The 15,448-nt window shown below is 39.0% G+C and overlaps 1 protein-coding gene across 1 annotated transcript in view; it reads left to right on the forward strand.

Annotated features, from left to right (window-relative positions):
- Positions 1-15,448, forward strand: part of pds5b (PDS5 cohesin associated factor B) — a 187,644-nt gene that overhangs the window by 104,467 nt on the left and 67,729 nt on the right. Inside the window, exons 10-12 of the mRNA XM_078222232.1 lie at positions 1,413-1,507; positions 10,886-11,031; positions 12,070-12,221. Of these exons, the coding sequence (XP_078078358.1) occupies positions 1,413-1,507; positions 10,886-11,031; positions 12,070-12,221 (393 nt within the window). The remainder of the gene's footprint in view (positions 1-1,412; positions 1,508-10,885; positions 11,032-12,069; positions 12,222-15,448) is intronic.

A 15,448-nucleotide genomic window follows, 5' to 3' on the forward strand; every position in this document is an offset into this window, starting at 1 on the left:
GTGGGCAGAAATATGGCAGTGGAGTATAATGTGGGGAAATGAGGTTGTCCACTTTGATGTGAAGAGTAGGAAAGCAGAGTATTATTTAAATGGCGAGAGACTACAGAATGCCACTGTACAGAAGGATCTGGTATCCTTGTACATCAAAAAAGGTTAGGTTTAGGTATAATAAGCAGTTCGGATGGTAAATTAAATTCTGCTTTTATTTCAAGGTGGATATAATGTAAATATGGGGATGTCTTGTTACAATTGGACAGGGTATTGGCAAGACCACACCTGGAGTACTGCATACAGTTTTGCTGGTCTTATTTAGGAAGGGATTTATGTTCATGAAAGCAGTTCAGAGAAAGCTCACTCTGTCTATTCCTGGGATGAAGGTTTGTATTATGAGGAACGGTGGAGCAATTTGGGCCTATTGGAGTTTAGACGAATGTGAGGAGATTTTATTATAACCTATAAGATCTTGGCAGGAATTTCATAGGGAGGCGCCAAGGGTTGTTTCCATCATACATCTAAAGTTAAGAAGGCAACATTTCAAATTAAGGGGTCTGCCATTTAGGATTGAGAAGAGAAGGAATTTCTTAGGGTCCATAATCTTGAGAATTCTCTTCTCAAGAGAGCAGTGGAAGCTAGGTCATTGAATACATTCATGGCAGAATTAGACAGATTTTTCACCTGCAAGGGAGTCGAGAATTATGTGGCTGAGGTAGGTAAATGGAGTCAAGGCTGCAAATAGATCAGCAATGACCTTAATGATTGGTGGTGCAGGTTCAAGGGGACAAGTAGCCTCTGCCTGCTCCTATTTCTTATATTCTCATGGCTCTCCGTTAGAATGCTAGTCTTAGCAATTTGGCAGAAGACTTGTTTTTTTCTAAAGTGAGGAATATAAAGGCATTGAATTAATTTCATATTTTGGTGTTTGAAGGAGTTTGTGGTGAATTGGTTGGCCATGGAAACTATTCTTGAATCAACTGGAAGAATTTGATGGGTTAAATAATATTTTCCTATTCCTAGTTATTTTCTGTATTCAACCATGGAGTCTACCAGTGTCTTCCTTTCCTTGTCTTCTTTCAGTTGCAAGAGTATTTCTACGATAAAAAGCAAGAATGCAAATTTCTAAGTGTCAAATCTATGAGCTGAAGCACTTGTTGCTAACTGGGCACCCATACCTATATAAAAGGGAATTTGTGATAGATGTTCCAGTTGGTAATGAGAGAGTTGCAGTCGATTGTTGTGAAACGTTGCCAAAACTATCCTTTTCAGATCTGAAGGTTTATTCTTCTGATTCTAGTGACTTCAGTGGGTGACTTGAAAATATTACCTGATGTCATAAAGATGTTCGTTAAATAGATTTTCCATTTAATAAATTCAGTTTCTATCCTCCCCATTATTACTGCAATTCTTCCTTGTAGATTCAATGACATCCATGTTCCTATCCGCCTTGAATGTGTAAAGTTTGCGAGTCACTGCCTTGTGAACCACCCAGATTTAGCTAAAGACCTTACTGGTAAGTATTTAGTTGACTTTCATTTATAAATAATGTATTGTTTTGTTGACTAATAGTTGAATATATAATTTCACTTTTCTTGTTTTAGTTTTTGTTATGCCGCCATACTAATGGGGAGACTGAATCTTGTGATATTGGGTAACAATATAACATTTAACAATGAGCTTTAAAACATGAAGCAAAGTAATGTATTGACTTGTAATTGAACTTAATACGGTTAATTACATATTGAAATGGGATGCATTGCAAAAATTAGCAAAATGAAATGAGTTTGATGTACAACTGTTACTAACACAATTAAGTAACAGGAAGTTGCATTTATATTACCCCTTTTTAATGTAAAATGAACCTCCAGGTAGATCACTTGAGGTAATCGTGGCATGGAAATTGACCCGAATAAGGAGACATAAGGGTTGGCTAAGTGGGTGATCAGGTGAGCTTTAAAGGATAAGAGTATGACAGATGGCTATATCAGGGACTTTGAGAACATAGGAACAAGGCCTTGGTGATTGAAGGGGGAACTTCAAAATAAGCTAAAATGGTGAGTTCTGCAGTGATTATAAGTCCGTAAGTGATTACGGACATGGGGAGGCCACAGAGAAGTATGAATACATGAATGGCCATTTTAAATTGTTTAATTTGACAGTTGCGAAAATGGGAGCAATTGTAACAGGATTGCTGAATGGGCAGGACTCAGTTCCAATGGGCTACAGGTAGCAGAGTGAATGATAATTCATGGAGAATTAAGAGTAGTATTGGTGTAATTGCTTCTGGAACTTATGAGGATTGTGCCAGAAAATGGGCAGAGATAGGCCGTGTCACTGAGGTGGAGGGAGATAGTCTTTGCAGTGGAAATAATGTATGATCAGGAGCTCATGGGTCAAGCAGTCAGTTTTGCAGGCAGTCTGGTTAAGCATGAGATGGTGATTGGGAAGAAGGATAGAATCAACAACAAGCGTATAGAATTTGTGCTGGTGCTGAACCCATGAGTATTGTGTTCCCAATATTTAATTGGGCAAAATTGGTATACAGAAATTAATGAGCTGCAATTAAATGAACTGGGAACCTAGGCAGTGCAACAATAGAGAAGCGTTGGTATGAAAGAACTTGGTGATCCACCTGTGTGTGGAAGTTGACCTAGCGTCTATCATGATGTTGAGTCCTTGCAAGTGAATGAGGAGAGCACTTGAGATACAACCTTGGGGAATTTTGAAGGTGATAATGTGGGGATGGGAAAAACAGTCTTTTACTGAAGGTGGTTTGATTTATTGTTGGTTAAAATTCAACAATGGAAGCATGCGAGGGCAGTTCTGTCGAGCTGGACAGTGCAATCAAAATATTGCAACAATGTTGTGGTTGGCCAAGTAACTAGCTGTAAAGCAATTTAAGGAGAACGAGGGTGGAACACACCATGGTTAGGGGATGTTGTTTGTGATTTGGGTTGGTGCTGTTTCAGTGCTTTAGCAGTGATCGACTGGGAGAGATTCAAACATGGAGCTGTGGAAAGGATGGACATGACTTTGGGTGATGACCGTGTGAAAGTGCCAAGTTATGTCTTCAGGGAATTTGATAGATTGTTCAAACAGCTGATTCTAATGTTATTAAGGATCTTGGTGAAACAAAATTTTGATTATTCTTTCCAATACTAAAGTTCCTAGTCTTCAAAAGGACAAGATTCTGCGCAAAAGTTTCCAAGCTGAACAACATGCACGATTTGTGATCTTAATTATGAAGAGAGACTGTCAGAACTGAATTGGGTTTTGCTCGAGAGAAAGATAATCTGAGGCCTCAAAGGACTGCAAGACATCAACAATGTTGAAACAAAATAGAAAATACTGTAAAATCTCAGCAGGTCTGACAACAATTCTGGAGAGAGAATAGAGCCAGTGGTTCAAGTCTGGATCCAGACTCCACGTTAGTTCTATTCTCTCTCCACAGGTGCTGTCAGAGCTGCTGAGATTTTACAGCATTTTCTGGTTTTGTTTCATATTCCAGTATCCACAGTATTTTGCCTTTATCAACAATGTTGATTTTTAATTTGGTCTGTGACGGTAAAGCTGGAATGTACAAGTGCAAAATCGAATCTACTTCGAGGAGGATGATGCAATTTTCCATGACTTTGGGAGAATTCAAAGTTTAATTTGTAGCTGAATTGGTTAATTCTTCAGCTTAAAAAAAAAACTGCATAAATACAATCTCTTCGAAAATAGGGTTAAAAGGTTGTAAAGATATATATGAACAAAGATATTAAAGATTTCCACAGAAGTTTAAGGGTCCTTTGCAGCTGGAATCAAGGAAACGTCTTGTGTTGATGGTGAAGTATGAATAAATATTCTGGAGTTTAGTTTGGGATTGGGGGGAAGAAATTCGACAGAACATTCCCTCAGGAAATTAAGACCAGGCCATTTGCTTCCACAGACCACAAAATGTAGCCCATTGTGAATTCAAGCAATCTATTAAGAAGATATTTTTTATTTCGCAAGGTATGATTATTTCAAGATGCTACTAATTTTGAGGTTTTAGTAATTGGAGACCAATGCAATAGATGAACGTTAAGTTTATTGCATCACGAAACATGGCGAGAACTGTTTGTGTATTTATAAATACTTATTCTTAGAATGAAACTGCAACAATTCTCATCTTCTGCCTTTTTAAAATAAATCAACATGAGCAGGAAGGTTGCAAGGTATTTTGTGCCTCCATGCTCGAAGTAATGATTTAACATCATGGCGCTGTGCTGCTATAAGGTTCAACAAAGAAGACAAAATGCAGTTCGAAAGATCTGATATTGCCGATAGCTTGAAAGCACAAATATTTTTATAACATACTTCATTGAAATTTTGATTTTCAACTTTGAAAGTTTTTATTTGTGTCACTGTCAACACTGCAATGAAGTTACTGTGAAAATCCCTTAGTCGCCACACTCCGGCACCTGTTTGGATACACTGAGGGAGAATTTAGCATGGTCAATGCACCTAACTTGCTGTTTGCATGGTGAAAGCCAAGTGGCTTGAACACTTTATTGAAGCTGGATGTTTTAATTTTGATCAATTACAAGTCCTTGGAGTCAGAGGTGGTTACATAATTTTTTTTCAGCACAAGTTTCAGTATTTCTACAATGATTTAATTCACGATTTCATGATTTTTGGAAAATATATTTAAATTATTTCTGTTACATTTGCACCTGTGACTCAGATGTAATTCATAACACAAGTCGCAATTGAACAGATGGAACCCAGAACACATTAAAGTAAGCAAATTGGCTATTTAAGCTTCCAATGATAAAGTCCTAAGGATATATGAAAAATAATTGATGAAAAATCAAATTGTTCCTTGGGGAAATGAGCCACATTGTGCAATAACATAATATCGCTTCACTTTGAGCAATGATGTAAGAAATTGAAATTTAAAATAAATTTGTTCTCTGCATATGGACAAAGCTCGTGATGCTGCATTTTTGTCTGTTCCTGAGCTACCCTGGAAGGTGGTGGCAGGCCTTCTGTTGAACTGCATATGAACAATTGAATTGAGGAGCAGGAGTTGGCCATTTGGCCCTCGAGCCTGCTCAACCATTCAATCAGATTGTAACCATAACTGCACATTTCTCCCTACCTCCAATAACCTTTTACCCCTTGTTAATCAAGAATCTATCCAGCTCAGCCTCAAAAATATTCAATGACTTGGTTTCAACTGCCTTTTGAGGAAGTGTTCCAGAGATTCATGACCTGAGAGAAAAAAAAATTCTCCCCCTGTTTTAAATAAGCGACCCCTTATTTTTAAACAGTGACTCTGATTTCTCTGACAAACGGAAACATTCTTTCCATATCCATCCTGTCAATACCCCTCAGATCTTAAAGATTTCGATCAGGAACTCACCAAGGTTCCTTATGCAGCATCTTCCAAACCCATGACCACTACCATCTAGATGACCAAAGAGGTGGATATGGGTAAAGCAGTTGATATGGTGCATATGGATTTCAGTAAAGCGTTTGATAAGGTTCCCCACAGTAGGCTATTGCAGAAAATACGGAGGCATGGGATTGAGGGTGATTTACTGGTTTGGATCAGAAATTGGCGAGCTGTAAGAAGACAGAGGGTGGTGGTTGATGGGAAATGTTCATCCTGGAGTTCAGTTACTAGTGGTGTACCGCAAGGATCTGTTTTGGGCCACTGCCGTTTGTCATTTTTATAAATGACCTGGATGAGGGCATAAAAGAATGGGTTAGTAAGTTTGCGGATGACACTAAAGTCGGTGGAGTTGTGGACTGTGCGGAAGGTTGTTGCAGGTTACAGAGGGACATAGATAAGCTGCAGAGCTGGGCTGAGAGGTGGCAAATGGAATTTAATGCGGAAAAGTGAGAGGTGATTCACTTTGGAAGGAGCAACAGGATTACAGAGTACTGAGCTAATGGTAAGATACTTGGTAGTGTGGATGAGCAGAGAGATCTCGGTGTCCATGTGCATAGATCCTTGAATGTTGGCACCCAGGTTGATAGGGTTGTTAAGAAGGCGTACGGTGTGTTAGCTTTTATTGGTAGAGGGATTGAGTTTCGGAGCCATGAGGTCATGTTGCAGCTGTACAAAACTCTGGTGCGGCCGCACTTGGAGTATTGCGTACAGTTCTTGTCGCCGCATTATAGGAATGATGTGGAAGCACTGGAAAGGGTGCAGAGGAGATTTACTAGGATGTTGCCTGGTATGGTGGGAAGGTCCTATGAGGAAAGGCTGAGGGACTTGAGGCTGTTTTCGTTAGAGAGAAGAAGGTTAAGAGGTGACTTAATAGAGGCATACAAGATGATCAGAGGATTTAGATAGGGTGGACAGTAAAAGCCTTTTTCCTCGGATGGTGATGGCTAGCACGAGGGGACATAGCTTTAAATTGAGGGGTGATAGATATAGGACAGATGTCAAGAGGTAGGTTCTTTACTCAGAGAGTAGTAAGGGCGTGGAATGCCCTGCCTGCAACAGTAGTGGACTCGCCAACATTAAGGGCATTTAAATGGTCTTTGGATAAACATATGGATGATATTGGAATAGTGTAGGTTAGATGGGCTTTAGAGTGGCTTCGCAGGTTGGCGCAACATCGAGGGCCGAAGGGCCTGTACTGCGCTGTAATGTTCTATGTTCTAGAAGAACAAGATCAGCAGAAACTTTCACTGAGGCTGTGATGGCCAAATCACTGAATATATTTGAAGAAAATAGATTTCTGTACACTAAAGGCAACAAGCAATAAGGGAGAGAGCAGGAGTATGGTGTTGAGGTAAACACAGTAAGAGTTTTAACAACACCAGGTTAAAGTCCAACAGGTTTATTTGGTAGCAAATGCCATTAGCTTTCGGAGCGCTGCTCCTTCGTCGGTTGGAGTGGATATCTGCTCTCAAACAGGGCATACAGAGACACAAAATCAAGTTACAGAATACTGATTAGAATGCGAATCTTTACAGCTGATCAGGTCTTAAAGATACAGACAATGTGAGTGGAGACAGCATTAGGCACAGGTTAAAGAAATGTGTATTGTCTCCAGACAGGACAGCCAGTGAGATTCTGCAAGTCCAGGGGGCAAGCTTTGGGGGTTACCGATAGCCAATTTCTTTAACCTGTGCCTAATGCTCCCTCCACTCACATTGTCTGTATCTTTAAGACTTGATCAGCTGTAAAGATTCGCATTCTAATCAGTATTCTGTGACTTGATTTTGTGTCTCTGTATGCCCTGTTTGAGAGCAGATATCCACTCCATCCGCCGAAGGGGCAGCGCTCCGAAAGCTAAGGGCATTTGCTACCAAATAAACTTGTTGGACTTTTTAACCTGGTGTTGTTAAAACTCTTACTGTGTTTACCCCAGTCCAACGCCGGCATCTCCACATCGTGACTACCGTTGAGGTAAACAATCAGCCATGACCACATTGGTTGGCAGAGCAGCCTATCCAGCTCCAATTTTCTACGTTTCAATAATAGGACCTGTGAAGAAGAGGAAATGGGTAGAATCACACCATCATAAATTTACCAAATAGTTTCCCACAATGTTTATCATCCGACTGTACTAATCAATTATAATTAAGACTGTTGTTGGCTCTGCAATTCAGTGTACAACCTGTGGGCATATTAATTTGTATTATGGACTTGGTTTTTCCTGTACAATTTTTTCCCCCCTTGCAATTAGTCATTTTTCAGCTTTGTAATTGTTTGGGAATTGATACTTCCTGCACTAAGGTAAAGGCAGAAAATTCTGGAAATGCTCAGCATATCTGACACCGTCTGTGAAGAGTGAAACAAGAGTTAATGTTTGTCTGTTTTCTGGTTTGATGAGAGGTCCCATACCTGAAATGTTAACACTCTTACTTCTCACAGGTGCTGCCAAACTTGAGAGTTCCTGCATTTTTTGCTTTTATTCAGATTTTAAACACCTAATGCCCAATGACTTGCATACATTTCTCATACATTTTACACAGTACACGCATCACTTGTATGAAATGCATGGATATTAGTTTTTAAAAATGGGAATAAAATGTAGATAATTAATATTAGAATATTGAAGTTATTTTGCTTTACTCATGTTAGTAAATTAGGTTTGCATTAACAATCTGATAGGCAGATGATATATTTAAGCCTTAAAATGCATGGGTTATTCTAACCTCAGTTTATTAATTAGAAAGTCCAGCATGCTGAGTTTACTAAATGTTTAAAATGCTGATATTTGCAAATTCTACCTTGTCATGAAATGAACATTTTTTTCTATATATTTCAACTTCTTACTGTGCATCTTCTAGTGTGTTTTAATGTGCCTGTGGGAATTGCATATTACTGAATCCAACGTCAGCTAATTATTGTATTAACCTGTCAACAGCAACTGCTGGACTCATCACTTTAAACATATCACAATATTCAACATTAAAATTTTAATTTGCAACAGAAAAGCACTGATTTGGAGGATACATTGGTTAGTCTGTTTTATTATTATAACAGGTGTACGTTCGGTGTAAACTGAGTAAGTTGTTCAGCCAGTGGGGCTTATTCCACCATTTCTGTAGGTCATGGCTAATTTGTATCTTGACTCCACTTGCTCCATGCTCCTTGAAACCCTATTTGTTGTCATAAACTGGCATGAATTTGCTGAACCAAATGGTCTCATTTTATGCTCCCATGTCTCTACAACCCTAAAAAGTTCAACCCACCATCCGCAGCTTTTTTGAGGGAACAGGATTGCAAATATCTACAAGCTTCTTTTGTGATGTGTTTCTTGATTTTGACCTGAATGGCCTAATTTTAAATTTAATATTACGTCCTCTTGTCTTGAACTCTCCAATCAGCAGAAATAGTTCTATGTTATTGAACAGTCGTACTTCCAAACAGAAATACCATCAGTTCAACTAACTGCTACTTAACAGATATTTGTCTCATCTAGCTGTGGGGGGGAAAATGCAATTTCTGTTGAGGCAAAGCTCATTTTCTTATTTATATTTTCTATCTATCGGTCATTTTCTTATTTATATTTTAGAACACCTAACAGAGCAGAGATGAGGCACTACCAATTATTTGCAGAATAGGTGAAGAATTAAGTATTAGTCGTTTTGGTGAACTGTTAACTATGTCCAAAATGAGGTACTATTTTAAAATTGAGTGGCAGGAAACTGGTTTTTCTGAAGCACACTTTCTCTCTCCATTTTCCCCCTCCTTTGGAAACCAGTGGTTGAAAATTCTTCAGAGGGTAGAAACCTTTCTGATTCTAATTTTCTCAGATGTGTTCACAAAAAGATGCATGTCTCCAGGTAATGAGTTCCACCAGCATTTTTTTTCCTCCACTGATGAAATAGAATAAAGTGCTTCATGTAGTAGCCCAATCAAAAAACTGATTGCGGAATCTAATTCAACTCCTACTTGAGATAAGTATGAAATTTTCCTCTGACGAGTCCCTTTTTGTCCTGTTTAGACATGATCTCATAAAATAATTCTCTTTACCTTAGTTTTACCCCTCCATTTCACCCAGGTGTAATTCTTTCCCACAACTTCTCTGTCTCTTTCCTCCTTTTTAAAACGCCCCTCAAACCCCTTTGACCAAGCTTTTGGGCATCTTTCTCTATTTTCGTACATGTCTTGGTGTTAAATTTTGTTTAGTAAACTCCTGTGTAGCACCCTGGGACATTGTACTATATTGAAGGCAATATATAAATGCAAGTTACTTTATAACTACAGACCGTATGCAGTGTCAAGTCTAGAAACATGTCCCAGTACCTTAGTTTACCTGGCTCTGAGAATTGGGGCAGCACAGTAATGCAGTGGTTAGCACTGCTGCCTCACAGCACCAGGGGCCCGTGTTCAATTCTGGCCTCGGGTCACTGTCTGTGAGGAGTTTGCACATTCTCTCCATGTCTGCGTGGGTTTCCTCCGGGTGCTCCAGTTTCCTCCATCAGTCCAAAGATGTGCGGGTTGGGTTGATTGGCCATGCTAAATTAGCCCTAGTGTCAGGGGATTAGCAGGGTAAATGCGTGGGGTTACGGGAATAGGGCCTAGATGGGATTATGGCTGGTGCAGACTCGATGGGCCAAATGGCCTCCTTCTGCACTGTAGGGATTCTAATTGTGCCAGGAGTATGTGGGAATGACATTCAGTGACTCCATTTTTTAAAAGAAGCTCCTGAATGTTACTAGTTCTTGCCACTTCAGCCTTTTGTTTATCTTGTCCCCTTCCCCAAACAGGATTGTGATGGGACCATGAGCTTTGTGATCGTACTGAGGTGAAGTGCTTCAGTGTACTATTATATTGGCTTAATCCTGTTTTTTAAAAAAAAATGTTGAGCTGCTTTTTCTTTGAACCCTGTTCTGTGCAAATAAATTTATTTCTGTTGTCTACTGGATTCAGATAAACTGTCGATGTTTCAGTCCCAGAATTTGCTCCTGCATGTAATACTCAAAGTAGTCAGGTGCTATTTGCAGCTAATCTCTTATTTCACATGTTTGCACAAATCTATAAATACAATTACGTTTTTTTAAGGACGGTGTGATTTGTTTTTCTGCCAAATGTTCTACCATTGTGTACTACTGCAAAGACTTGATTATGTTATCAATTGCTATAAAGCAAGAACAAAATGAAAATTTTGGATATTCTCCAAAGGTTAGTTAGCGCACCAATGAATATTCATAGGGATTTCTCTACAATTGCATATGTTCCAGTTTTAGTAGGAGTATGTATTATTGACCATTAATAATGTTTAGTGAATCGTGAAGAATGTAATGAGATTCCAGGACAAATACCTTTTGGTCAGAAAGTGAATGAATATTTTATTAAACATTGTCCGCGGTGCGTGTGCAGTGACTTTAGATAGAAAAACAATATTTAGCATTGTATGTTTCGAGCTGAGCTGTAAAATTTGATCTTTTACAGAATTTCTCAAAGTCCGATCACATGATCCAGAAGAAGCGATAAGACATGATGTCATTGTATCCATTGTAACTGCTGCTAAAAAGGATCTCTCGCTTGTTAATGACCATCTGCTAAATTTTGTAAGAGAAAGAACGTTAGACAAACGGGTGAGAAGATTTCAACTTTTCTTTCATTTGCTTCCCCTTGAAATTTTTCCAGGCAACTTTCAATTTGCTTCTGGGCTGGCATTAACACCTCTTCATATTGCTTCCCAGAAGTTTCGCGAACAGCTTGGAATGATGGCCTGTTTTTTTTTGCTGTCTCTTTTTCCTTTCATAATTTCTCTCCTTCCTTTATTTTGCTAGACATCAGTTTCTTAGCTATTTAGTATGTCACTGCTGAGGTCAGAATAGTATTATATGGTGAACGAAAACTGCAAAATTGCTTCCTGCCATTGCTGCTGCAGCAGATTTTGTACTTCAGTGTAATGGGCTGATGCCAGATTGGCACTGCTTTGTTCCCAATTAGGATGTTAGAACGATTAGGAGGATAGATCAAGATGGGACCATAGATTTCTCTACGTATGTTAGATATGTATCAGATTACTGGCAATAGTTCTGGTGAGAAGGGAGACTGATATGCTGAGATAGCTGATGTGTCACTTAACCGAGATTCCTCCCTACTGAGATTTGTCTTGCTGCAGCTTGTGTAAGAACTCAAAATGCTTCATGCCTGTATCACATTCAGCTGAGCTATTAGAATCCAGATCTCCTGAGTGCCCACTACTATGGGTTTTCTGGTCTGTCGCCCTTTATTTTATAGCTTGACCAAATGTCTTAAGTTATCACTGATCAGAGTTTTTATTGACTTCCCAATATTGCAATACATTAGGGTGTTATGTCTGAGCATTACTTTTATATGAATATTTATAGGTTAGTTAATAAATGCATTCAGCAGCATGACCATGTGACTGTACTGCTAACATATTTATACCATTCTTTGTCTTTTTTTGCTGTGGGTTACAAATTGCTCAGTCTTAAAATGAGAGGTTTTTGTTTTGTCTTGTTCGCAGTCTTGCATGAATCATTTTCCCCTTGCCCTTTTAAGTAGAATACTGAATCAAACTCGTTATTTGCATGTGTATATTTTCTACACACATGCGCCCAATGATTTATTTACAAAAATAACTTTTTTTTCCTCCCTAGTGGAGAGTGAGAAGAGAAGCAATGATGGGGCTGGCACAGATCTATAAGAAGTACTGCTTACAAGCTGAGGCAGGAAAGGAAGCTTCCAAACAGATTTCATGGATTAAAGACAAGCTGTTGCATATATACTATCAAAACAGCATTGATGACAAGTACGTGAATATTTTGGGGGGTAAATATAATGGAGGTGATTATAAAAATGAGCAAGTTTTGCAGAAAAGTGTCATGGTTGTATCTGTTATTGCAGCAGGGGCGGGGGGGGGGGGGGGAAGTACCTGCATTTTTGATGGAGTACCTGAGCACAAGGTGGAGGGAATCATTTCTTTGACATAGGGATATTAAATAGTGGTACCAGAGCACTTGGCGGCATCTGATTACATAATCAGTATAACATAATTTTCTTTGCAATTGAAGCTGCTGGAACTCTGAAGGAGAAGATTTAATACTCCACTTCAGTGTAGACTGTCTCTTGCTGTCCTTTTTCAGCATCATTAACACCTTCCAGCTTTGATGAATGGTCATTGATCTGAAACATGAACTTTTTTTTTTTCTCTACACAAATGCTGCATGACATGACTCCATGATTTTCTTTCCAGTGGATTTAAATAATGATGGAAATAGATATTTTTTCTGTTCTCACGACACCAAATTGTAACATGGTTGACAGCAGTGATTGCTTCTAAAAGATATCACATCAACAGTGACACTATAATACCACACGGTGAATCAGTGGTGATAGGAAAGGTGACATTTTAAGCAATGAACCTAGACCCGACCGAAGATATGAAAGACTAAAAGCAGCTGAAGCTGGACAAAGGGAGATGTGCATCAAGAAGGAAGAAAAAGTTGAAGAAGCACCCCTACAGACTTGGAAGTTGAATCCACCAGAGTGAGTGGCGGTCCATTGCAAGACCCCAAAGTGATGCAGTGTGAAAAACAAACCTGGTCAGATCACAAAAGATGGGTGAGCAGCACTACAAATAAAGTTGCAAGATCCTGTGTGACACAGAGTCAAAACACTTGGTCGGTTCATGAGACAGTGAGCAATAATTACAATAAAGAAGCTGCATTTTTAAAAAATTCACTTGTGAGACATGGGTGTCACTGGCTGGCCAGCATTTATTGCCCATCCCCAGTTGTCCTTGAGAAGGTGGTGGTGAGCTGCCTCCTTGAATCGCTGCAGTCCATGATTACAGAATAGGTAGCAGTCATGGACTTCACAGATTGCTCTAGAGGGATGCTTCATTGAATTTGAGAAAAGGTATAAAAGGACAGACAGAGCAGAGTAAAGAAGCAGATGCTGAATCAAAAAGGAAGTTACCTGAAAAACAAACAAAGGGCAGGCAGAAACTCTGGTGAAACTCAAAAGAAGTAAAAGCTGCAAAAAGTAAATACGACTATTCTATAGAAAAATGTTTGTAGCAGAGCTGAACTGGAGGATTTGAAGTGCAAGATTCAAGCTAAGTATGTACCTTTGAAAACACATGATAAACTCAAGTCTTCAATGAACCAAGCTGTTTGAAATCTGAACAAATAAATTTCAGAGGCAACAAAAAGGTACCATGTGGAAATAACTACGTCAATTCCACTGTTGCACAAAGTGGGAGTTGGGAAAACCCAATTGAACAAAGTGGGCAGAAAAGGCATGCAGAGGAGTTGCGATCCTGAAAGACTCCTCCTAGCCCATGGAAAATGAGGAGCTAAAAAGAACATTAGATTATTTCAGAAAAAGCTGCATTGGACATATCAATAACAATGACATGATGCACTGAAACCCAGAGTGAGTTGGCAAGAGGTTAACAAGAAAATGAACAGTTGAATGATTCTTTCAAGATAAAATACAAAAGAAATGCATAACCAGTCAGTAACATGAAGAAATGAAGACTGTCTTAAACAGCAGAATGGAAGCTCAGCAGAAAATCTCTGACGACTGAATTACAAGAAAGCTCAAGAGGAAGCAATTGAGCTTCACAAAACGTGAAGTTGCTGGCGTTGGACTGGTGTAGGCACAGTAAGTAGTGTCACAACACCAGGTTAAAGTCCAACAGGTTTATTTGGTAGCACGAGCTTTTGGAGCGCTGGTCCTTCACCAGGTGACTGCACTCACCTGATGAAGGAGCGGGGTTTCAAAAGCTCGTGCTATCAAATAAACCTGTTGGACTTTAACCGGGTGTTGTGAGACTACTTACTGAGCTTCACAAAAGAAAGGGAAATCCAGATGAAGGATCGTCCCATGTTACAAGAATTCCTTAGATAGAAGTTTATTCTTTTGGAAAATTACAATGAGAAGCTAAATTAATTTAATGTTGCTCTGAATAAACTGAAGAACCAATTGGCAGAAAAGACGCTACAAGAAACAGACTGAAGGGCTGAAGAAGCAGTTGAATGAAATGAGGAGGCATTGAAAGGGAAAGCCATTGAACTTTGCAAACTGTAGACCGGGAAAGAAAAAGTAGAAATAAGATTGGAAAATGTAAATTCAACACTGAATCGCAAGGAACGAGAAGAAGAAAAAGTTGATTTGACGATGAGAAGGCTTGTAAAGCAGTTTGAAAGTAAAATCTCAAATAAATGTTTGGCTGAAATTGTGAAACAAGTTGAATGAAATGTATATATTCAGCCAGAACAGGAATGAATGGAATGCACATTCCCTTTGGAAGGAACTGGATAAACCCACAATGTCGCAAAACAAAATGCAGACTTGTTAACAATGAGAAAGGCAACTCAAAGGAGAAGTGCAGAAACAGTACTACTATATTTCCTTCAGATGTGGAAGAACTGTCGAACCTTGACCAAAAACCAGAAGAGGTGCTGGAAGAAATGATAGTTTGTGAAGATTGTATTGTAAATAGTTACTGTCGGAAGGGAGTAAAGTTTTCTTTTGAAAAGAAAAAGTGATGTTGCATGTGCCATTATAATATAAATATGCTTGGCAGAGGAAGGGTTAACATGGGAGTGGAGAATAGCACCACCCAGGGTCACACTCTGGAAGCAGCCTGCATGGAGCAGTGCCATGCATGACAATATATAGGATCAATAAATAATTAACAGCGAATAGTTCATGTTTAAATGTACACGTCGTGAGCTCCTCAATTGAGACATCATAAGCTAACGCATAATGCTATTTGGTGCTCAGCAGCGACACCTTGTTACAGCAGACACCAAGTACTGTTAGGAGTAGCAAGTGTTGAACACAAGCTCTTCAAGCAAAATTTAACATCTAATGTCTGCAGGCAATTTTTTGCTGTTTTAATTACCGAAATAAATTGTCATGATTCTTTGGTGTGAAATTCTCATCTAAAAAACTGTGTAGTTTTGGCACTGACAGCAGCAAAGGTTTTTACTCAATAATCGCAGATCAGCGTCAGGTATTCCAATA

This window comes from Mustelus asterias, chromosome 10 (genome assembly GCF_964213995.1).
Source record: "Mustelus asterias chromosome 10, sMusAst1.hap1.1, whole genome shotgun sequence".
NCBI classification, from domain to species: Eukaryota; Metazoa; Chordata; class Chondrichthyes; order Carcharhiniformes; family Triakidae; genus Mustelus; species Mustelus asterias.